This window comes from Rhinolophus sinicus, chromosome 16 (genome assembly GCF_057876585.1).
Source record: "Rhinolophus sinicus isolate RSI-liver-muscle chromosome 16, RSI-T2T, whole genome shotgun sequence".
NCBI lineage: Eukaryota > Metazoa > Chordata > Mammalia > Chiroptera > Rhinolophidae > Rhinolophus > Rhinolophus sinicus.
In genome coordinates, this window is record NC_142516.1 from 101,647,321 (window position 1) to 101,671,135 (window position 23,815).

At 35.7% G+C, this 23,815-nt stretch overlaps 1 protein-coding gene across 1 annotated transcript; it reads left to right on the top strand.

The window, feature by feature from the left end:
* The first annotated feature begins 1,051 nt into the window (after nucleotides 1-1,051).
* On the top strand, nucleotides 1,052-14,184 carry UFM1 (ubiquitin fold modifier 1). Its single transcript, XM_019736598.3, has 6 exons — nucleotides 1,052-1,193; nucleotides 1,269-1,325; nucleotides 5,542-5,599; nucleotides 9,415-9,454; nucleotides 10,626-10,658; nucleotides 12,062-14,184. Coding segments are annotated over exons 1-6 (258 nt in total). The 5' UTR covers nucleotides 1,052-1,191; the 3' UTR covers nucleotides 12,130-14,184.
* Nucleotides 14,185-23,815: the final 9,631 nt, after the last annotated feature.

Genomic DNA, 23,815 nt, shown 5'->3' on the forward strand with positions numbered 1-23,815 from the left:
AAGATGTGATCTTTTTTTTCCATGGGGAGATGTGATCATAAAAATTTTGCCTGCTGCAAAATTATGGCAAAGATGAAACTGGTCTTCAGAATTCCCACTAGTTACTTCCCTATTTCTCTCTTAAATCTCTCTCAAGAATGCAACATAATATCCACTAAAACTCTGATCTCTACACACACAAATGGAATACTACTCAGTTATAAAAAAGAATGAAATTTTACCATTTGCAACAACATGGATGAACCCTGAGGGCATTACGGTCTTAGATTTGTAATAAAATTTAGAGGACGTATAGTCTTCTTCCCTCACTATACAAGAACTTCTGACTGTTCACATCGTAGAGGGTTAGCACCCACCTTTCTTCCTCATCCTGCCATCCCTAGTGTTTAGCTTCAGTGCTTGGCACACAGGATTAAGTGCATTGTTAAACTGAGTAAGTGTGGCGGAAGATCAGCAACCCAGTGCCCTGGTTTAATCCTAGCAAACCACATAACAAACTATTGAAATCTCCTGTGAATATTTTGCTCTTCCCAATTAGACTTAAAGTTGCTCAAATGCAGGCACCTTGTCTTTCTACCTTGATAACTCTCATCTGTTGAAATTAAGTAGACGTCAGTACTGCAGAGTAAAGTGCGAAGGAAAAAATATGAGAAATCTAAATGATAAAACAGGATTGGGTTAAACGGAAAGGCAAAAGAATACTAATGCTAAAGCGGGGCGAAAATTCCAGCTTCGCGAATGGAGCCCCAACGGAGCTGCTGGGCTCGGCGGTTGCCTTAGCAACTTCGGAGAGCGTCCGCTGTGCACCCGCCTTCCTGGTACAGAAACTTCCGCCCCAAGCGGCCCGCTGAGACCTGGAGTCCTACTGCCTATACCAGCGCTTGTGCTGCCTGACAAAAATTCGGCAGCAATTAGCTGCATTTAGAAACACATTGATTCCGTACGATCCATACGTTCTTCTCAGGTATACAAATGCAAAATCAACACCTTCTTGTAACTTGGAGGCTCCGCTTAGCATGAGCATCTGAGGCCGATATTCAGGCAGTGCCTTGGACAACAGCAACTTTGGAGGCCCCCAGTTTGCCGAGGGAGACGTGGACTTGAGTGAGGCGGGGCGGTCCCGGGCCCTGCGGCGGAAGTGGGTCTGCTGGGGGCTGTTGGCGTGTGGTCTGTGTTCCTACCCGCTCCACCATGTAAGTGTTTGTCCACAGCCGCCCCTATCCTCCGTCCCACTGCCCGACCTAACTCTCTCCCGCTCTCTTCTTCAGGTCGAAGGTTTCCTTTAAGATCACGCTGACGTCCGACCCGCGGCTGCCGTACAAAGTGTGAGTAGCTCCACCGCGATGAGCCTCTTAAGTGGCAGAGCAGGTCTGAGCGGGGTGGATCCGAGCCTGCCGTATAACTCCCACCCCAGCTGCCTCCATCCTTCTCCTCCTGTGCCCCCGCCCGCGCTCTTCCGGGAGCCTCCCCCGTCCCACCCGAACCTGAGAGGAGAGGTCCCGTGCCCACTCCTCTAGTTGTCAGCTTGCCCCGGCGCGAGGGTGTAGGGGTGTGTGACGAGACGTTGCTGCTGATGTGTGAGTTCCCCTCTGAGGTTATTTAGTGGGTGATGGAGTGGGGGGACATGTGGACAGGGCTCTGGTGATTACTGGAATTCTTAAACAGTCCCTGCCTGCTCGTGATTTACGTGAACGTTTATTACTGTCAGGCTTCTGACTTTTGTGTGAGAGCGACTCGCCAGGCGTACATCACACAGTAGTGAGCCTCAGATCGGATCCTAACTAAGTTGGATTTAGTACAAAGTGATAGCAGAAAGTGGAAATGCAGAAATAGGGCAGTTTACTCGTGCGGGGCTTTTCTTATCCTATAGCAGTTAACATCGGTCTAACCTGGATCTTCTAACCTGGATACTCTCCACCTGGACGTTTCTATGATTGTAGGTAAACATTGAGGTTATGGCAGCTGGAAGTCATATGAAATGTAGCAAAGAACAGGACTTCGGTAGGATTTTATGCATAGTAAGTATTTATGGTGGCCTACCTAATTGAGCTATAACAGCTGTTATCAGTCTCACTGACTTAGCTGTCTGTGACCCATGCAACCTCCTAACCTTTTGCTCTCCTGATGGGTTCATCTGCAGATGAATCTTTTCATCTTATGTCAAGTAATTGCTCCACGTCTAAAACGTCGTTTTCGAGCACTCTTATGGATATTCTCTTCCTACAGCTGATTTACTCTAGCATTTCTTCTGTAATAATAGTTCTTTTAATTCACTAATGAGACTGCTTTTTTAATCTATCACTACCCTCTTCCCCCATGCCTTAACCCAACTTCTTTCATTCTTACCCAGCTTACAGTCCATGGTCCATCTTTAAGTCACTCTTTTGCAAACACCTCAACTCTGATATCCCACTCCTCCCTTCCCCCCCTCCCTTATATTTCATTCCAAACACTTGGCGAAATACCAACTCTGAACTCAACCACTGGGTTCTCTGCATGTCTGACTGACCCTAGAGAAAAGCACACGATTAGGCTGATGGATTTTACGTAAAATTCATGACGATGCTCAGTAGTACCCAAAGCTCCACTGCATTTCCCAAGTTTGCTTATTTTCCTCTTTTTATTCTCTGAATGATTTTTGAAAACTATATCTTCACACTTTCCACAGTTCCTTTTCCTGTTTGTCTCAAGCCATCAGAGCAAAACTTATCTTTCCATCACATTTACAAAGCTACCACTATATCTATAAACCTGTAATTTCTGTCTGTGACCCTGTTAGAATGGAAAACCTCAACTTTGCTCCTGTGAACAGCCAGTTGTACCATTTGGGCTCTGGATCTCATCTATTTCATCTTCCCAAGATTAAAGTAGGTAGAGTCTAGAGATTCCCCTGTCCTCCTCACCTTTGGTTTCCCTGTTATACTAGATTATTCTCATTAATGTGTAAATATGCTTTAGAAAAAAAATGAGAAGGAGGGAGGGACGAAGGTCAGAGTAGGACAGCATCAGTATCTGTAAGAGTGGCTGGAACATTGTACCAGTTCAACTGATTTTGGTGACAGGATGAATTTTGTAGGCATACCTGTTGTTTACTGTATGTGTGGTTGTGTGTGTATGTATATGCGGGTCTATGTGTGTATAAAATATGTATAGCATATGTACCTGTATACATAAAGATAGTTTTGCTGTTTTCTGTTCAAAGGAAACAGTAACTAGTACTTGGGTACTAGTAAAAGCAATTCTTAAGATTTGTGGGAAAACCTGCTTTGACTTTTTAATGTCAAGCAGGTAAACATACACTTTGATAGAAAAACTTCCTTTAACTTTCTAGCATTACTACTAGTTGAATTCTAGGGAGGATGTTTCAATTCCAAATTTATTCTGGATGATATCAGAATTTTCATTTTTTGTTGTTGATATTCCTAGTGTTGATATTGCTAAGAGGTTATAGAAATATTGAAATCAAATATTTTCATGTATATAAAGGATGAATTAAAAAACACCTGTGGCTCTTTCAGTCTGATTTCAATTTTTTCAGTCTGGCTTCTATCTTTTATTCCCTCCCTTTCTTTCTACCACCATCACTTAACAAAGTTTCAGCCATCCTGTTCCCAAATTGACAAGTAAGTCCTTTTAATCCTCCCTGCTTTTACACATGTTCTTTTCTGTGTGGGGAAGTACAGTCTCAGGAACACCACTTCATGACAAACATCACCCTTTAATGATCAGAGTTTTACTTCTGAAGATTTCTGTAATTATTCAAGTTCATCTCATTCTTCTTTAGTTCTCTATAGAAACTTGGTTCTTACTCATTATAACAGTATTTGTCAAGTTGTATCAGTTTTGTTTATATGAAATGCACATTAAGAAAAACAAATTTTGCCAGTAATTTATTTTAAAAATTCACTTTAGTATACAGGTTAGTTCCCAGTTTTTCAAAACACCAGCATAATGTGTGAGTGTCAAATTTACAAAATGATGCAACTGGCAAACACAACAAATTCAAATCTAGATAAAGTCCATGGAGTCGCAGCAACTCCCAGACCCTCTAATTTTCTGCCACATAGAACAGGCCTTAAAATGTGTTTTCATTTTATGCTTTATTGGGATTATCTTTGGACAGGCTCACTGATTTAATATCATTATGACCTCTATTTATGTGTTATAAGGACATTTCCAATCTCCAGTTTAAAAGTGAATTGAAACCCTAAGATTTTAGAAGTTGACCTTTTGAGGACAAGTTTTAGGACAGTGAATCTCAGAATCTAAGCTATAAATGTAATGCAAAAATATTTGCAATGCTGTTCCTTACTTTGTAAACTAATACATTACCAATTTATTAGATAATTTTTAAACAAGTGACTATCCTTTAGAATTTTGTTTTTATTCTCTTCCCCCCCCAAAAAAATGAAAGAAAGGAAAAAAATGATATGTTTTCACCCTTCAGTCGTGTTTCGGAGGAGTAGAATGGGGGCAGCCAAGAAATCTGTTCACACTTATCTTACTGGAAATCATTATAATATGCTATGGCAGATACAATGATTTTTGTATTCAGTGATCTGTAGACTAGGTAAAGAAATGGGACCAATGCATGAAAATGTTACATAATGAAAGTTGGCGTTAAAGCATTAAAGAATAATACAGGGGTGATAATAGAGAAGTTTCAAAGAGAAATGTTAGCTTGTAAGTCTCTCTTTCCTGCTTTGAAAATAATCTGTTTTTCTACCTTTAATCACTAATTCATTTTGTATTAGGAGTATTATATTTTTTTATTTTACGTTTTTTTTAACCTCTTCCTGTCCTTTAGGTGTTTTTGTTTTAGAGTATAATGTCAATTCTTTTTTGGTTTTTAAATTGGAAAATTCATAGATTGATCATTTATCAGTAATCTTTAATATACTTGAAACTGTTCAAGTCAATAACAAAATCATCCATCATTCTCCAAAATGCTATTTCAGATTGTGTTAAGCCCTTTGTCTAACAATGATATAAAAGTTTTGTGGGAAATGACTTCACATTTTGCCATAGTAAACATACTCATTTTCATAAACTTGGTCTACTATTTTAGACTTGATTATTAAAAGTGCAGAGAAAGAAAGGTTCATGAAACGATTTGTGATCCGTGATGCTTCCCAGAGCCTTCTCTTATAATGAAAATGATGACATTCCTATATTGGGTGGAAAGATGTTAGGACTGGAGGTGGTAAAGTGGACTGAAGACTAAGGAGAGATTCCACTTTTGAAATCCACCTCTGGAAACAAGCAACAGACCATATGCTAGACCGATTTGTATCAAAATATTAAAAATATATAAATCTGCACATGTACACGTTGTTAATTTTCAAAGTGGAACTGTGGGTACCATCTCAGATGTAAGGCTGATTGCTTTTTTTTATTTTAGAATTAATGAATGTAGTGTGCAGTCAAACTCTTCAGATTCAAAAGGCAGATTTGTGTATTTCTGCTATAATAGCCCATATAAGGAACAAAGGTTTTTAAAAAATCAGCTTTTTAAAAAATTCTTTTTAATTCTTCTTGCAGACTCAGTGTTCCCGAAAGTACACCTTTCACAGCAGTCTTAAAATTTGCGGCAGAAGAAGTAAGTGTAGAAATTGGAACAACCTGTGTGGAATGCAGCTTGGCAGTGTATCTCAAAAATGTTTAAATTTTGCATGCACTTTGACCTACCACTTCCCTGTGGGTTCATTACTAGGTTTATGCTATCAAAAAAATTAAGCTTTACTTACCGATATAAGTAGAATGAAAGTTAAGATTTAAAAGCTGAAAGAAGAGTTAAACAAATCGATGCTTCTATTCAATGCAGCCATTGAAAATTATAAGGAAAATTTTTATTGAAATTGAAAGGGTTCAATGATATGTAAATTTTTTTAAACAGCAGCATATCACACTGTGGTCTGTATACTCATTTTTACCGCTTTTGATTCTAGAATTACAATTTTTTAAATATATCATATTTTTCAATTTTCTGTTTGGGTATATAGACTGTCAGTAAAATTTGTTTTAAAAGTATGCAGATTTTTTAATGTTTAGGTTTTCTGTTTTTAAGAAATAAAAATTTTCCATCCAAAATTATCAGAAGCATCTATAAAGCAGCTGTTTGGACTTGACTCTTGGGAGAGTAGTTTGGATGGAAATGGCACCCAGATTTGACGTGGGAGAATTAGGGTTCCTATTTTAAATGTCATTCACTATCTGTGACATGGGCAACCCTCTCAATTTCTCTCCTCAAATTTCTTAATTTGTACAATGTGAGTACATAGTTAATGTCTGTCTTTTCTATTTGATTGATTTTGAATAAAAATATAACATTTACTGAAATATTGTGAAGTTAAAAATGCTGTACTGTTACAGAGTAACTCAAATCCAAATGTTATGATTCAGAATCTTCAGAAAAGTTTATATTCATGGGAAAACAATTTTAGTAACTAAGTAAATATGAAACCAACTTAACCCACAATCCTCTGTATTTAAGTGATTAATGGAAAATCAGCCAACTCATCAGCACTTACAGCCCCTTATAAACTATTGTCCAGGGACGCATTCAGAATTAAACTGAAAAGTGGAATACTCGTTTATAGTCAGTTTTGATCTATTCTGCATGCAGAAAGAATAAGTAAAAAGAGATGGGAAACAAATCTGAATATAGCATTATCATTACTTTTTGCTGCACAGATCACCTGCAAAAATATTCCTGGTCTGCAGCATAGCAGATTTCACAGATTCCAATTTAAGAAATAGGTCTGTACAAGTTATAATTAACATTTATTAGATTTTAAAATTGCAGTTTCATAGTGCGTCCTTCATAAGGCTAAAGCATGATGTGATCTTGGTCTTCTAGTGTGAACATAACAGCATCCTAACACATGTAGTAGAAAATAAGTTAAACTTCGCACAACTGCATATATTAAAGTTTGAATATAGCGTATAACTGTTGTGAATCATGGGTGTTCCACATTTAGAAGGGGTATGAGTTTCAGGCAACAGTGAAAAGGCCTTTCACAAAATGACATAGAGTATTTCAGTGACAACGAGAGTTGACAAACCCAAGAGTTTGTGAATTTAAATGCCTAGTAAAATTCTCTTAATAAAAGTAATAAAATTCCCCAATACCTGACTGGGTTAATTTAAGTGAGTAGTGAGTTGCCAAAGCCTGAGAAGAACCTCTTAAATAACACTTACGGGTTCTGAGGAAGAAAAGAAATGAAAACTGGGAAGCATAAAATACACTTACATCCAGGAGAAAACTTGTCAGCAAGGTAGGACAAAAGTAATTACTACATTTTACATCACTAGTGATGCTTCCCCACATTTCAGCTTAACCATTGTTTCTACATTCTGTAAAAGGGAAAAATGGTGTCCGCAGTTGCTTTTGATTAATGTTCATAAAATATGTTGCCACCATATGGGTATGACTAAGAAAATACCTAGCTTATCTTAAAATGGACATAATCTAAGAATAAGACACTTGGTAGGGTAACTAGAAACTTTGAGTATTTGATCAAAACTTTTTTTTTTTAGTTTACCTCTGTAAATAAATTTTGAAGTTATTGTAAATTAGGTTTACTTAAAATTCTTAAATCTTTAAAAGAACATTCACAACTAAGAATGTACCTTTTAGACCGTAAAACTATTTATTAGGTACATAATCCTGTAACAAGTAGTGGTTCCAATGCATAATTCAGTTATTTTAAAATATTATTCTTTAATTCATAAAATAAGCTTTTGGTTGTTTTTCTAAACTATGCATATGTGACCATTATAAATACCTAAAGCAGCATTTCCCAGAGTAGTATTCCCAAATTACTAGATCCACCAAAAAAGAAAAAGAAAAAAAAACTGGGATCAACGGCTAAAAACTATGGGAACCACTTCATTCACTATTTCCTTCCTGGAATTCAATAAACTGGATTAGCAGTATATTATATGATTCTAAAAAGAATACTAGTGTAACTTAGTGTTTTCCAAAGTTATTTGACCACAAAACTCAGCTAAAATATCTATAAAACTTGTCCATAGCATAGAAGTGCATACTAAATATTTGTTGGATAAATTAATGAACTGTGAGGACATGAATACACTTGGACAACTGCTGTTCTCTGGAGCATTAAGAAAAGAATTCTGCCTTTCAGCTACCAAAGTTTCATACCACATTTCATTGATTTAGAAAACACATCTTTTTACATCTCAGAGTAGATCAGTGGAGTCTTACTATCACTGTTTGCATGTGATAGTCACATAGTTGTCTAGTTGACATCACCTGCACATACTTGAATGTAGTTGCTGTTTCCTGGTGGCATAATTAGATTGTTGCCATCCCATGAGATTTAAGTCAGCAATACATTAAAGGAGAAATTGCGGAAGGAATATGAGCCTTGGTTGGCCTCCCATTAAAAACAAGACAGCATTTGTTTGAGTTTACTGTTTCTACAAAGAAATTTTGGGAAGATTCTAAGCAATTGCCTTGCTTTTATTTTTGCTTATGCAAGAAAGTTATGTAAGAGGTCAGACAATTAAATTCGTGAACTCGGCCTAGAAAAAGAGCTACATACCTCATTGCTGAATATCACTATGGTCACCTTCGAAGTACTCCCCTTGGGAAGCTGTGCACCAACACCAGTGCCTAGTCCACCTTTTCAAAGCAATTTTGGAATTCTTTTTCTGGAATGGCCATCAGAGCTGTCATCATGTTACCCTTGATGTCCTGAATGTCATCAAAATGTCTTCTTTTTGATATTTCCTTTATCTTTGGGTAAAGAAAGAAGTGCGTCAGGGCCAGATCAGGTGAGCAGGGAAGGTGTTCAATACACTTACTTGTTAACTGGCTGAAAACTGCCTCACTGACGGTGCCGTGTATTGTTGTGATGCAAAAGCCATGAATTGGAGAAAAGTTCAGGTCATCTAACTTTCATGCAGCATTTTCAGCACTTCCAAATAGTAAACTTCGTTAACTGTTTGTCCATTTGGTAAAAAATGATAATGAATAATCCCTCTGATATCAAAAACGGTTAGCAACATCGTCATTGCAACAGAGTTCATGAACTTAATTGTCAGATCTTGGATGATGAAAGTAACATGTCTAAGTCTGAACAAGTAAACATTGATTGTGTCATAGATTCACTGATAGTGTTTTCTGGATTTTGTTTTTGGTATGTATAATAAGGTGCACTTTATAATCCATGGTGTTCTAGATACAGTGAAATGTAGTATTTAGAAATTATAGTTTTTAAAAAGAAAGCAAATTACAGTAGCACGTTTTTTGATGATGTTACTTATCCTAAAAGATAAATTGCATTTTAAAATTATAGAATTGATTATGTGTACACTATCCATGCTAAGCTATTCATCTTTCATACAGTGTTTGTATAAAATTTGTTTTCTCTTTCTCCCCTTTAGTTTAAAGTTCCTGCAGCCACAAGTGCTATTATTACTAATGGTAAGAATTCATTTTAAAACTATTACCTCAGAATTATAGAAATTGTTTAAAAGAAGTCAAATTAATTAAAACTGATTTAAATAAAAAGCCCAAAATGTATATCAACATAAATGATACACATAATTCTAAACACTAAGGTTACTGTCCATAATTAGCTCTTTTCAGTTTCTTTATACTTTTGTTGTAGTACAGCACTTTATAATATTTTATGTCCTTATCATTTCATGCCAGATTATTACTGAAAATAACTTTTCCTTTTATTTAATAAGGTATTATTTTTTTTTAAACAAAGTTGTATTGGTAAATGCTTTTAGAATTTAGAAAGTTAAACAAGGTACCTTTACTACTATACCTTATAATTGCTTTCCTGGTGAAAACTTTCTTAATGTTTGCAGTAATGAGGATTTTATTTAATTAGATATCTAATTTAAATTCTGAATGTCTTAAAATACTATTAATAATTAAGTTTGATGAAACTTTCTCTATGAGAAAGTAAGATGAGGAGTAAAGATGGCAGTGAGAGTTTAACTATTTTTCAAGAATACACTAATATTTATGGGTGCAAGTGAGTGGTTTCTGTGCAGTTAGGATAGACTGAAAAGATGGATTTAATGTGTAAGTAGCATGATTTAGTTTAGAACAAAATTGCTCTTTCTAAAACATTCTGCATGCTGTCACTTGAAATGTTTATTTAGAAGAAAGCCTACTTTCTAGAAAGTTTCAGATTTACAGATGAATAGCTTTTGAAAAGGTGTTTTATAAATCTTTATCAAGTGTCAGTGGAACTTGAATTAAGTGACTGTGGGCTCTCCTGACCTCAAAATTTTTATGCATTGGAGCAAAATGTAAATGAATAATAATAAGCCTAAGGTGCTCTGGGTTGTGTTTTTCACTGTGTGTGACATAACAGAATAAAAAACTATCTTCTGTAGACCTTATCAAGATCATTGCATTGATAGATGTTCTCTCTAATCCATCAGTGAGTGGGAATGCACAATATAACAGATTTCAACACATAATTTAGCTGAAAGATTGCCATTGATGCTCTTGGATTTAAATTCTTTGTTGTCTTGTGCCTATCTACACAGCAGCACCATTTTGGCCAGTTTCTTGTTATTAAACCATTTTACCTTTAGAAATAACTTAGATGATTTTACAATTTATTTTCTAGATGGAATAGGAATAAATCCTGCACAGACTGCTGGTGAGTATCTGTCTAAAACTCATGGAGAGGTGGGTGGGGCTACTTATGTCAATTGATAATAATAAATACTTAATTCTAATTGGACTTAATAGGATTTTAACAGCATAATTGCTGTTTTTTAGGGATTTTATAGCAGTCTTTACCTATGTGTCTGAATAATAATTTGTTTCATTATATGTATCAGTAATACATGAATTTGGTTACAAAAAGAGAAAACCTGACTAATAAACATTAAAGGTATTTAATACTCATAGCAAAAAGTCTAAAGGTAAGATAATATCCTTATGGGAATGATGGTTTTGACCTACCTACATACCTCATCACATGGTTGTGAGGTAGTACACGCAACATGCTTAAAAGCTGGCATTATCCACAGTAAGCATTCAGTAAATGCTAGCTATTATTATTACTTTAAAGAAGTACTCATTTAAATTTCAAATGGATTAGTCCACATTGAGAACTTCAAACTTAACATTATGCAGTGCTATATATATTGATGTCCTAACTAAATGCAGAGTAAAAGTAATCTTAACATTTTTAAGAGGTAATTTTATATTTTTTAGATGTACCCTTTTTTGCTTAGAATCTATAATCTTTTGAAATTAAACATGCTTTAATATAATGTTACCTCAATTTGAGCAGTATTTATGTTTAAATTATGTTTAAAGTACTTCTGTCTTATAACAAAATTATATGGTCCTCGTAGAGCTTGGGATTAAAATGCAGCCATATAGAAAATGAAGAGGGATTTAAAATTGTAAATTTTTTAACTTAAATCAGTTGTTTTAAGTACATAATTTTATTAAATTGAAAAGGTTATTCATTGAAAACCATGAGGCATCTTACTGTGTAAATGCCTTTAAACTTAGGTTTAAAGCTTTTCTTACTCTAGAAATATTCAGTAGTTTATATTTTAATTACTGCTTATTTTAACATGTTGCCTGTTGTATTAACATTAAAAGTTGAAATGTGCGCATCTTGGGACATGAAGTAAATCTCACAGTCAATTGAACCAAAATAGATCAGAGTTTCTAAACTTTTGTTACTTCTGGTAATTTAGATTCATTATTTTTTCTGTCCTTGATTATTGTAGATTAAAGCAAGTATTGATGGTTAAATTGATTTACATTGTTATTTTCTAAGTGTATTTGTTAGCATTTTTGTGGCTACTATTCTTATTTAAAATTTTCAGACATGGTTGTGTTCTGAAGACACGCGTGAAATAGAAACAAGCCTTAAAAGAATGGAATTGAGTTCTGATGATGTTTGTGCTTTTGTACCTACTTACTTTACACTACTTCGTTTATTGTATTTAATTGTTGGACTGTTAACATGTTTTGTAAACATGCCTTGTCAACGTACAGATTTCAAAACCTAACTTTATGTTTTGTTTGTTTGTATAGGCAATGTTTTTCTAAAGCATGGTTCAGAACTGCGAATTATTCCTAGAGATCGTGTTGGAAGTTGTTAATACTCGCTACTTGGAAAATAGGATTACCTTTCAGAATAAATATTGGTATTGTTGTGAAACTGAAATCAGGCATTTAAAATACTATGAAAACACCAGTGGCTGATGAAATAATGAAAGTCGACTCTCTGTCTCTTGTTATTCCCTCTCTTCTTGTGAAGAGGGAATGCTTATGCATTGAGGGTACCATCTGCACAGAAGATCTTAGTCTCTCATTGCTACCTCACAACACACCTCGTTCGTTTTGGGTAAATGCATTTTCCAACTGTGTTTTATTACTGGAGGATGCTTCTGATAATTCTTAGAACATTTGGAAAATTAAAATTTATTGAATCTTCCTCCTTATCTTTGAGTTAAAATTTTAAGAGGATTTTGGATTATACATGGCAGTTTGCTTGACAGATCTGACTTACAGATTCAAAAATAGTTAAGAATACAGAATTCTTAATTATATACCAGTGATGATAAAGGATATAGACATATCAATGAATATTTAACTGTCTTAACCTTTAGGTTTTTTAAGTTTCAAGTTTCATGTGTTCATATGAATTTTAATTGAATATCAAGGAGCCAAAAATTGAACTTTGATCTCCCATATGTGTAAAATCAATATCCCACACCAAAGAGAATCTAATACTTGTAATGGTGAGAACTGAAAATAAAGTAGATGCATCCTTTGCTGAGTTATGCATTCCTTTATCAGTTTCTTTTAATACAGTCACTAAAAGAGGAATCCCAAAGAAACATTGTCTTTCTGAGGATATTTCTAACTAGCACTCAGGCAGTCAGTATTGCAAGGAAGACCTGAAGTTCACAATAAAGCTCAAGAAAATGCTAATTGGAAATACTGATTAATTATACTCACTGAAGGCCTGACATTTAAGGAAGTGTTAAGATTAGTCAAATGAATAAGGAGCCGGGAAAGGGAAGATGGGAAAGCCCAGGTGACCAGGCTTCTACTAAGGAGGAAAGAAACAAGAGACAACCATGAAGGGGAACAGAAAGCTGTAGCAGAGTGTTACAGAAAAAGCCAGCTGGGGAGGCAAAAGTGCAGAAGCTTTGTTGGCAGAACCTAAGGGGAAAAATACTTGCATTGTCATGAGGAGTAGAAGGCAACTGGAGAGAGCAAAGTGTTGGCCTTGTCAACGTATGAGACAAGGCCAACACTTTAGATTCTCAACAATTATGAGAATCTAAAGAATGATAGGGACAGGAGACAATTTTATTTGCCCTCACAGAGCAAATCAAAATCGATGCAAATCTTTAAAAATTAAATGATGGCTCAGAGTGAGTGAGAACCAATGCTCAATTTGCTGTATTCTAGAAGGTGAGCTCTGGGGCAGGCCTAGTGTCTGTCTTGCTCTTTCTAGACCAGGAAATATAGTAGACTTTCAGTAAATTCTTGCTGAATTATTCATGAATAAAGTATCTTTAGGACCAATTTTTATCTAAGCATGTTTCATGATTTTCCCTATCATATAAACTCTAGGTTCATCGGGGGAAAAAAGTGTAAGGAAATGCAACAAAATCAGCATCTGAAGGGTGACATTGGTAGTGAAGTGTAAGAAATTAACCAGATAGTGTTCATATATTTGACAAATGAACAGCAGCGTTCTGAATTGTAAAGGGAAAAAAAATATTTGCTGAGGTAGAAAAGCAAAGACGTTTGGGGAAGTTTTAATAAATAATATTTGATGCTCAAAGACCCCCTGGTTCTTAATAATATTAAGCCTCAGTTAACCAGAAATTTATGAATACCCATTCCCTGTAGTTTGCTTAATTTAGATTCCCCTCCCATTCTGTTTCTAGTACAAAATCTGCTTGCTGTGTTACATAAATAATGTTATTATATCCTATATGACAAAGTAATGTGTTTAATATTTTTGTTTGGCTTTGAAAATTTTATTGTATGGTTTTAAAAACATTTTCTTAAAGAACTAGACATTTTGTTATTACATATGATCTGTAAGTTCTTTGTGCAAAATGAAATATTTAGTTTAAATGCATTATTGATACATAATTAATATCTTATGAAAATACATTTTGTTGTACCATAAACCATATTTTCTACTCTTGTTTTATTATTAGCTTTTAAAGTTTTGACTCATTAAATCTGGAATAGTGATAAGAATCTCTGTTTTCAAAAAGCAGTCCTGGTGAGCTCTACTGTGCAGCCTTGTGTGAGAATGTAAGGCCAACATTTTCACTTTGTAGGTGAACAAAATGAAGTCTGAGGGGTCAAAATAACTAGAATATGTTCTGGAATCCTGGAAAGTATACATTCCACTGCTTGGTTTTCTGTAGCTGAGTAAGTGCAAAGCCGCCAGTTAGCAACAGTCTGTCTCTCACGGGTAGTAAAGCTTCGTTTTAAAGTGATTCAAGTCCAATGATTGTTTTGGATATTTTACTTATTAAAATTAGTTATCTGAAAGAAATGTCAGTGGAAAGAAACTCAATCCTATTTAAGACCCCCTTTCTCCAAATTAAGATACTACAAATATGTACCATGTCTTTTACGTAAAGACTGAAATATTTCTGACTTGGAAGCATTAATATGCTCTAGTGGAGCAATTCTAAGTGAACTGACAGCAAGTTAATATTCCCAAGCCTATTTATAAAACTTCAAATTACATACATAAATTATGTATGTGTGTACATATATCTGTGATTTATGTATGTGTATGCATGAGGTCTGACAAGTTCGCAAACTTGCCAGTGTGCACTTATATTGGCAGCACTGTACAAATAGCTCGGTAACGTTTCATAACCTCAGAGTATCAGTGTCTCACAGCTGTGTTTGTGTCAATGTGTGGTGGTGTCTTGCTGAGTGGTGTTCATTACTGTGTGTTTTTGTGTGCTGTCGTGAGAATGTCTGAGCTTCAATTAGAGCAATGAACAAACATTAAATTTCTTCTTAAATTTGGCCAGAGTGGAAGTGAAATCAGACATGTTGGTCCAAGTTTATAGGGATAATGCCATGAAGAAAATGGTAGTGTACAAATGAATTAAATGTTTTTCTGTGGGGAGAGAACGTGTCACTGATGATGAGCGGTCAGGGCAGCCAGTAATGAGCAGAACTGACGAAAACATTGCAAAAATTCATCGAATTGTGCATCAAAATCGTCGGCTGACTGAGAAGCATAGCAGGCCAAGTAAACATCGATAAAGAGGAAAATCTTAACTGAAAATCTTGACATGAGAAAAGTGTGTGTAAAATTGGCCCAAAGGAGCTCTTGCCTCACGACAATGCACCAGCTCACACAGCACTGCCCGTGAGGGAGTTTTTAGCCAGTAAATAAGTAACTGTCTCGGAACACCCTCCTTATTCACCTGATCTGGCCCCCAGTGATTTCTTTCTTTACCCGAAGATAAAGGAAGTATTGAAGACATTTTGATGACTTCAGGGCATTATATGAAGACAGATCTGATGGCCATTCTAGAAAGAGTTCCAAAATTGCTATGAAGGGTGTACTAGGCACTGGCGTTGGTGCATAGCTTCCCAGGGGGAGTACTTTGAAGGTGACCATAGTGATATTCACGGATGAGGTATGTAGCACTTTTTCTAGGATGAGTTTGAAGGTGTAATTGTCAGACTTTGTATGATGTATATAATGCATATATATGATTTATACATGTAATTCATCCAAAAGAAATGTATTGAACATCTATGTGTCAAGTACTTAGTATCTTTTTTCACAATATACAAGATCAGTATCGAATAATAAATTTAAAAACATAAAAGAAATGTGTAAGGTTTAAATTCTCATCAGAATACTGAATATGTGTATGACCATGAATGGCATTACTTCTTAACACGTGTAAATATGGTAAACTTATATAGGACCTTAAGTAAAAAACAATCAAAGATAATTATGATTCTGGTGCTACTCTAGAAGGTGGCATATTGGGAGTAGGACTATGGCCCCATATTTATCAACCCCCATCAGACAATTTATGTTTTTTAATCTTATGCATTTTGCAGCTGCAGCTACAAAGATTAGTCCCCTATTAACCTGCTTTTCCAACCAGATTGTTGACCATAAGCTCCTACAATACAGAAATTCTGGAGCCACTCCCTGATAGTGCTGGAGATAGATAAATTATTATTTAAGCCAGACTAAACCATTAATTGAAATAAACATTCTCAAAAGGCTAAATGTTTCCAATCTGTTATCCTCCAAATTGCGTAAGCCAGATATTTAGAACTCTAGATTTTTTTTTCTCTTTCCATAACAAATGAATTACAAAATTCTACTGATTCTTTTATAAAAATATATCTTATACCATCTCAACTGTCTAATTAAAGCCCTTATCCTCTGGTATATACTATTACCAAAGTCTCTAATCTCTTATTTCCTCTTTCACACTGTTGTCACTGAGCTTTTTGACATGGAGATATCATGTGGTTCAATTGTTAAAATTCTACTGAATAAAAATCTACTTTTCATGACTTAGGAGGCCCTTCATGAACCTGTCTTTATTCAGAATCATCTGTTGGCCACTACTCTCTTTCTTAGTTTCCTTCTCCAGTTCACACTGCAGCTACCCTGAACTACAACTACATCTTGATGTGCCATGTTTGTTCCTTCGTGCCTTTACTTTCCCCACTTGTTTGCCTGGGAAACCTAGGACTCATTCTTCAAGTTCAAAAGCCGTCCTCCCAAGCAGAAGTAGATGTTCAGCTGTCTAAGCAACCATTACATTTTGTACATTGTAACAATTGTTAAATACAGATTTATACTATTTGTCTCTGACTCAAATTTTATAAAAGCCTAGGATCATGAGAAACTTTCCAAATTGCCTTGCCAGTAGTATATACCATGTTTCCCTGAAAATAAGACTGGGTCTTACATTACTTTTTGCTCGAAAAGACACATTAAGGCTTATGTTCAGGGGATGTGATCCTGAAAAATCATGCTAGGGCTTATTTTCCAGTTAGGTCTTATTTTCGGGGAAACGTGGTAGGAAGTACTTTAATAACTGAAAGACTACATAAAAGAATGAAAACCTTGAAAATGTCAACTATTTGTGACTCATATGTAATAACTTATTTAGCCAGAATATTTGATTAACCAATATAGTCATATTCCTCATCAATTTTTTTTAATTAAAGTTTATTGGAGTGACAATTGTCAGTAAAGTTACATAGGTTTCAAATGTACAATTCTGTAATACATCATCTATATATCATGTTATGTGTTCACCACCCAGAGTCAATTCTGTTTCTAACACCATATATTTGGTCCCCTTTACCCTCATCTACCACCCCCTTTGTCCCCTTACCCTCTGGTAACCACTAAACTATTGTCTGTGTCTATGAGTTTTTGTTTATTTGTTTGTCTTATTCCTTTGTTGCTTTCAGTTTTATATCCCACATATCAGTGAAGTCACGGTTCTCGACTTTTAAGTCTGACTTATTTTGCTTAGCATAATAATCTCAAGATCCATCCATGTTGTTGCAAATGCTACTATTTCATCTTTTCTTATGACTTAGTATTTATCAAATCATCTACTGAAAGATACTTTGGTAGTTTCAATGTCTTGGCCACTATAAATAAAACTGCAATGAACATTGGAGCACATATGTCTTTATGGATAAATGTTTTCAGATTTTTGGGTAGATACCCAGGAGAGGGATTGCTGGGTCATATGGTAATTCTATTCTTAATTTTTTGAGGAACCTCCACACTGCCTTCCTGGCTGCACCAATCTGCATTCCCACCAACAGTGTATGAGGGTTCCTTATTTTCCACAGCCTGTCCAACGTTTGTTGTTATTTGTCTTGTTGATGATAGCCGTTTCAGCTGGTGTGAGGGGATAATCTCATTGTAGTTTTTGTTTGCATTTTCTGATGATCAGTGGTGTTGAGCATTTTTTCATATGTGTATTGACCATCTGTATGTCCTCTTTGGAAAAACATCCATTTTTTATTGGATTGTTTGTTTTTTTGTTGTTGAGTTGTATGAGTTCTTTATGTATTTTGGATATTAGCGCCTTATCTGAGGCGTTTGCAAAAATCTTCTCCCATTCGGTTGGTTGCCTCTTTATAGAGCAACAGTAATCAAAACAGTAAAACAGCATGGTATTGGCAGAAAAACACAGACCAATGGAATAGAATTGAAAATCCAGAAAGAAACCCACATAAATATGGACAGATGATTTCCAACAGAGAAGCCAAAAACATACAATGGAGAAAAGACAGCCTCTTAAATAAGTGGTGCTGGGAGAATTAGAAAGCCACGTGCAAAAGAATGAAAGTTGACTGCTATCTGTGCCTATGTTCCAAAATTAACTCAAAATGGATCAAAGACCTAAACATAAGACCTGAAACAATAAACTGCATAGAAGAAAACATAGGTACTAAACTTTCGGACCTTGGGTTCAAAGAGGATTTTATGAATTTGACTTCAAAAGCAAGGGAAGTAAAAGATAAGATAAATGAATGGGACTAGATCAAACTAAAAAGATTCTGCTCAGCAAAAGAAATCCTCATCATTTCTTGTAGCAGGGAATTTGCTGTTCCTCAGAAATTAATCACTCCTAAAGTTTAAAGCATTCTCCCATTTTTAACACATACATATTAAAATTATTACCTCTACCATGGATATTGCTAAATATTGGAGATGAAACATGAAAAAGACTCATTCCCTTTTCTTGGGCTCCCCCAAATTTATACATATCGAAACACCAAAATCTACCAAAGAAGTAATTATACAGAAGTGAAGATGTTCATCAAACCCTTTTTTAATGTGCTGGGCATAGTGCTAGGCACTTGACATAGTCGTACATATCTCATTTAATCCTAATCAGTCTACAAAATGCTGGTGTTAACTTTCTTCTCTACTGTTAAGGAACGAAGATTTAGGTTAATGTGTCCAAGATAGAATGAGATTGGCACCGAGGCATATATGATTATAAAGTCCACCCTACAAATTGTTACATGTTTGCCATCATTTTCCTATAATTATATTGAAGTATTTTTTTTCCAAAATGAGGAAAGATGTACAGCATAGAGAATATAGTCAATGATATTGTGATAGTGTGGTACGGTGTCAGATGGTTGCTGGACTTAACAAGGTGATCACTTCTTTAGGTATATAAATGTTGAATAACTATGATGTACCCCTGAAACTAATATTGTATGTTAGCTATATTTTAATAAATTTTTTTTTAAATAATCAAAAGAAAGATACTTCTGGAAGGGTCCCCCAGCTTGCTCTTGAACATTTCTGTGATCTCACTTTGCTTGAGAATTTAACATTCAGTAATCTCCATAAACACACTTACAGACTCTTAGTAAACAAACACATACACACACACTTATAAGAGAATTGCGAACATTTGAAAAGTAGGTTTATGGCTCTATTATCTGCTTTGCTATATAGAGGATGTGATTTTGTCACTGCATATAAAATACCGGCCAAGGTTGGCAGACAAACGCAGAGCCAGTTTTTGGCATAAATCTGATTTTCTGGCAAAACTCGTTAGCAATGTAAAAGCTGTTATTGAGAGCATATTGTGATGATGCATCATGTCAATATTTGTTTGGCTGAGTAACACTGTGGATTTAATAAATTAATTCTTAAATGCACAATTTTCAACAGATGAGCTGTTTTGGAAATAAACTGTACATGATATTTGTCGTCAGTGCCACAAACATTTTGATGTCTTAAGTGGAGATGCTAGCTTCTCTGATTTTCTAAACAAATACATGGATGGAACAGGGCTTTTTGAATTGTCCTGAGATGTGTAAATTATGTAGGAATGAAACATAAGAGACAATGAATAAATAAATGAGTCACAGAAGTCTTAATCCTTGGTGATGTCTGCCGTAAATCCGTGATCTGCTGGACTGTTTTAATCAACATTGTCAATTTTGGCATAGTATTAGAAGATGCCTAAACAAATTTGTTGAATTCATAAATCATTTTTGTTTGTTTTCTTGGTATGTGGGAGGGATACACCTAGCACTTTGAGCCTTAAACCTAAAGTCTTATAAAGGAATAATCACTATTAAGATCTTTCTTATTAGAAAAGATAGTGCACATGGACAACTAATATATATTGACTATTTACTATGTATCAGACACTATGTTTTATGTTTTACAGTCTCATTTAATCCTCCTTAAAGTCTATGAGGTCAATCATGCTTTTTTTTTTTTTTTTTTTTTTAATCATACTTTAAGAAGTTGGAACTTTCAAAGAGATTTGGTAATTTTTTCAAGGTTATACAACTAATATGCAGCAAAGATGTAGATCAAACCTTACCTACTATGAAGCCCCAGGGCATACACTCTAGCAGATATACTATACCACCTCTCTGAATGGAGCCCTGGTAAATTGGCCTAGTTCAAAACCCAGAAAGCAGGTATGTGCCACTCTGACACTTCTGCCACTCTACTTTCTACTTTTTTATTGATCCTGACCTATTCTCTAACCTTTCATGTACCTTAAAGCCATTGGGGGTGGGGGAGTGACATAAATAGAAGCATTTAAGACTAATTAGCTACATCCATATTCATATTTATCTACTTGAAATTCTTTCATTCCTTTATTCAGGCATTTATTTATCAGGGTTACAAAGATGAATTAAACTTGCTCACTGCCCTTGGAGTTGAAAGTCCTGAGACTTGGGCAACACTTTCTAATTGCTTCAACAATCTTTCATAGGTCACATTGGCTGTTCTCATCCCTTGTTTAAGGCCTCATAACCCCCCATTATTACTTTCTACTCACAAAACTTTAGCCTACATTGGCTAATTCAAATGTTGTCTAGTAAAGAGCAGAGGGTCCCTGCCTGAGGCCAGTCAATTAATCTGGAGATGGGGTGAGAAGACGTAAGGAAAGCAAAAACGGCAAGGCCAGGAAGCAAGGCAGTGGCCAAAAGAGACGGACAAAAATAGGCAGAACTGAGAATTCAGAAATGAAGATGGAACTAAACATTCTAACCTGGACCATAGGTCAGGCATCAGGACTCATGGGTAATAGAAAGGTCAAGGCATGGTGGATATTCAGGGGAATGAGGTAGTAAGAGGTAAAATTAGTGTAAGTGTGTCTCAGAGGATGTTCAGAAGTCAGAAATTTAATTTGACACAACCGTCCCAGCTAAGAAGCAGGAGGAAATGTGAAGTCAAAAACCTGATCTGTTCAATGCCTTCTGGTGGGAACTACAGAACCATATTAGGAAGATGCTTAAATAGGTGGAATATAGTAGAGTGCGGTGTGAGTAAGGACAGATACAGATGCTGGCAAATAATTATACTTTTTAGAAACTAAACTGAAATAAGCTATCAGTAGAGTAACTGTCTTCAAATTCATTTTTCAACTGAAATTATTCTTGTAATAAATACTTAGAATGACAAAGTTAGTATCAATGAAATGCTGTGGTGTCTAAAGGAAGGTATACCAACTTTAAAGTGTAAGCCTATGTATTTATTTGCTAAGGCTGCTGTACCAAAGTACCAGAAACTGAGTGACTTACACAACAGAAATTATTGTCTCACAATTTCAGAGCCTAGAAATCTGAAATCAAGGTATCTGCAAGCTTGGTTCCTTTTGATAACTGTGAAAGAAACATCTATTTCAGGCCTCTCTCTTTGGCTTATAGATGGTCTTTGCCCTGTGTCTCTCTTCCCTCTGTCTCTGTTCAAATTTTCTCTTTTTATAAAGGACACCAGTCATATTGCGTTAGTATCCACCCTAATGACTTCATCTTAACTAATTACGTCTACAGTGACCCAATTTCCAAATAAGGCTCCTTCTGAGGTATTAGAGGTTAGGAATCCAACACCTATTTTTTTGCAGGGGGGACCCAGCTCAACTTATAACAGCCCATCTCATGCTATTAATCCATTGTGCCTTTCCAGATAAGGCTATCAATTAAATACATGAATTACAAAATGTGTACTAAAAAAAAAGCTTTGCATATGTGATTACAATTCCCAAATACAATCAGAAATTTATAAATAAAGCTCCATAATTTTGAAAGGGTCAATTGAATGGATTGGAATAAATAGAAGGGAAAATGAAACTCATTATAGATCCCCAGCTTTAACTTTAGATTCTTTCTACCATCTATTGCCTAGCCCGGTTAAGCAGTAAATGACATTATGAGTTTCTCTTTTGTTTAGGTCCTCCCCTGGAAACACAAAGAGCAGAGCAATACACTAAAGATAAGCAACTGAAAGGAACAGAAGTTCTGGGTACTAATTCAGACAATTTACAAACAGTCCCCAAATAGTCATCAGCTGATTTCCGACAGTAGCTGAAAGGATGTGTTTGTGAGATTTCTTGGCCTTGGAAATTTTACTGTGTACAACTACATCATTTAAACACATGAAAAGTTGTTTTTTTGTTTTTCTTTTCAGTAGCCAGACTGCTTCCCATTGCCTATACTACTTAACAAAGCTGTAACAAGCTGTACCCATCATTCAGTTACCCACTTGATATATAAAAGTGTGGAGCCCAAAGTATCAACTAAAAGAACAAACTGTAAGCAGGGAGAAGCATTTCACATGGAGGCTTCACATTAAATGAGAAATAGAAGCAGCAGAGTCAGTTATAGGTACATTTCTGCTTGTTGAAGAGACCTCAAAATAGAAGGTTTTTAAAATCTGCCTTTAAAGCCTCTCTTCAAAAAATTGAAAAAAAAAAAAATGTTAGATCATTTATTAAAAAGACCATCCATCCTGCCTGCCAAAGTAATAATTTTCTTTCTCTTACCAGATTCCAGGCACAGAATAACTGCCTCTCTGATGTTTTGTTATAAGCGTTCTAAATAAACCATTATTGGGGGCCCCTCTTAAGAGCAGCACCCCCTAGGAATCCTCCATTGAGCACTAAACAATATAATTTGTTCCAGACGCTTTGAGCAAAATGCCTTCTTTCCCAGTCTCTAAACTTGATAATTAGGTGTGTTCAGTTAGAGCTGAAAATAAAATGAAATGGAAAGCTATCCAGGTGCAAGTCATTAACCTTAAGGGCTGGCAACACCGAGGGAGGCTTCTAAACATGAACTTAGAGCTGAGCAGCCAACGAGAAAATGGGCCCTCTCCTTTTCCACCAATCTGAGCTGGGAAGAGGACTCTAGGCTCCAGAGAAGAAGGCAGCCTCACTTATGTCTAACCTTGAGACCCTGGGCAGAGAACCCAGCTACGCCATACAGACTCCTGACCTTTGGAAACTGAGATAAGGAATGTTGTTTTGCTTTTGTTTTTTTGTTTGTTTTTTTTTAAATGAACATACATTTTTGGTTCACGTCATAAGTTTCAGACAATTGCTAACAGGTTTATCTGAAGGACCTCTTAATTCTTCACAAAGATCCATTTATATCTATTTTATGGATGATGAGAGATGAAATGACTCCTATACCAAGTAAATAGGAGGAGTGGCATTCAAATCCATGTTTGTTTGACACCAAAGCTTATATTCCTTCCACTCAGTTCCAGCAGTGAGGCATAGGGAGAGAACACACAGAGCTGATTAATTTCTTAACCTGTGTGGGGACAGAGCCAGGAGAGCAGTTCCCAGGCTCTCGACCTCACCTGGAACGGTGCTGGCTGTAGTAGATGGCCATCACCTGTGACTAGTTGGCCATCAGCTGTAATCAGTTAGCCATTAGCCACTAATATTGCTGTGGCTACGCTAACAGACACAGATTGCAGCTAGCGAGTGGGTCGTGGGTTGGTCA

Excerpts from the sequence above, each read along its gene's own strand:
- UFM1 (XM_019736598.3), top strand. Across the intron at positions 1,326-5,541 it reads CCGCGGCTGCCGTACAAAGT|ACTCAGTGTTCCCGAAAGTA; the intron begins GTGAGTAGCTCC and ends TTCTTCTTGCAG. Across the intron at positions 10,659-12,061 it reads AAATCCTGCACAGACTGCTG|GCAATGTTTTTCTAAAGCAT; the intron begins GTGAGTATCTGT and ends TTGTTTGTATAG.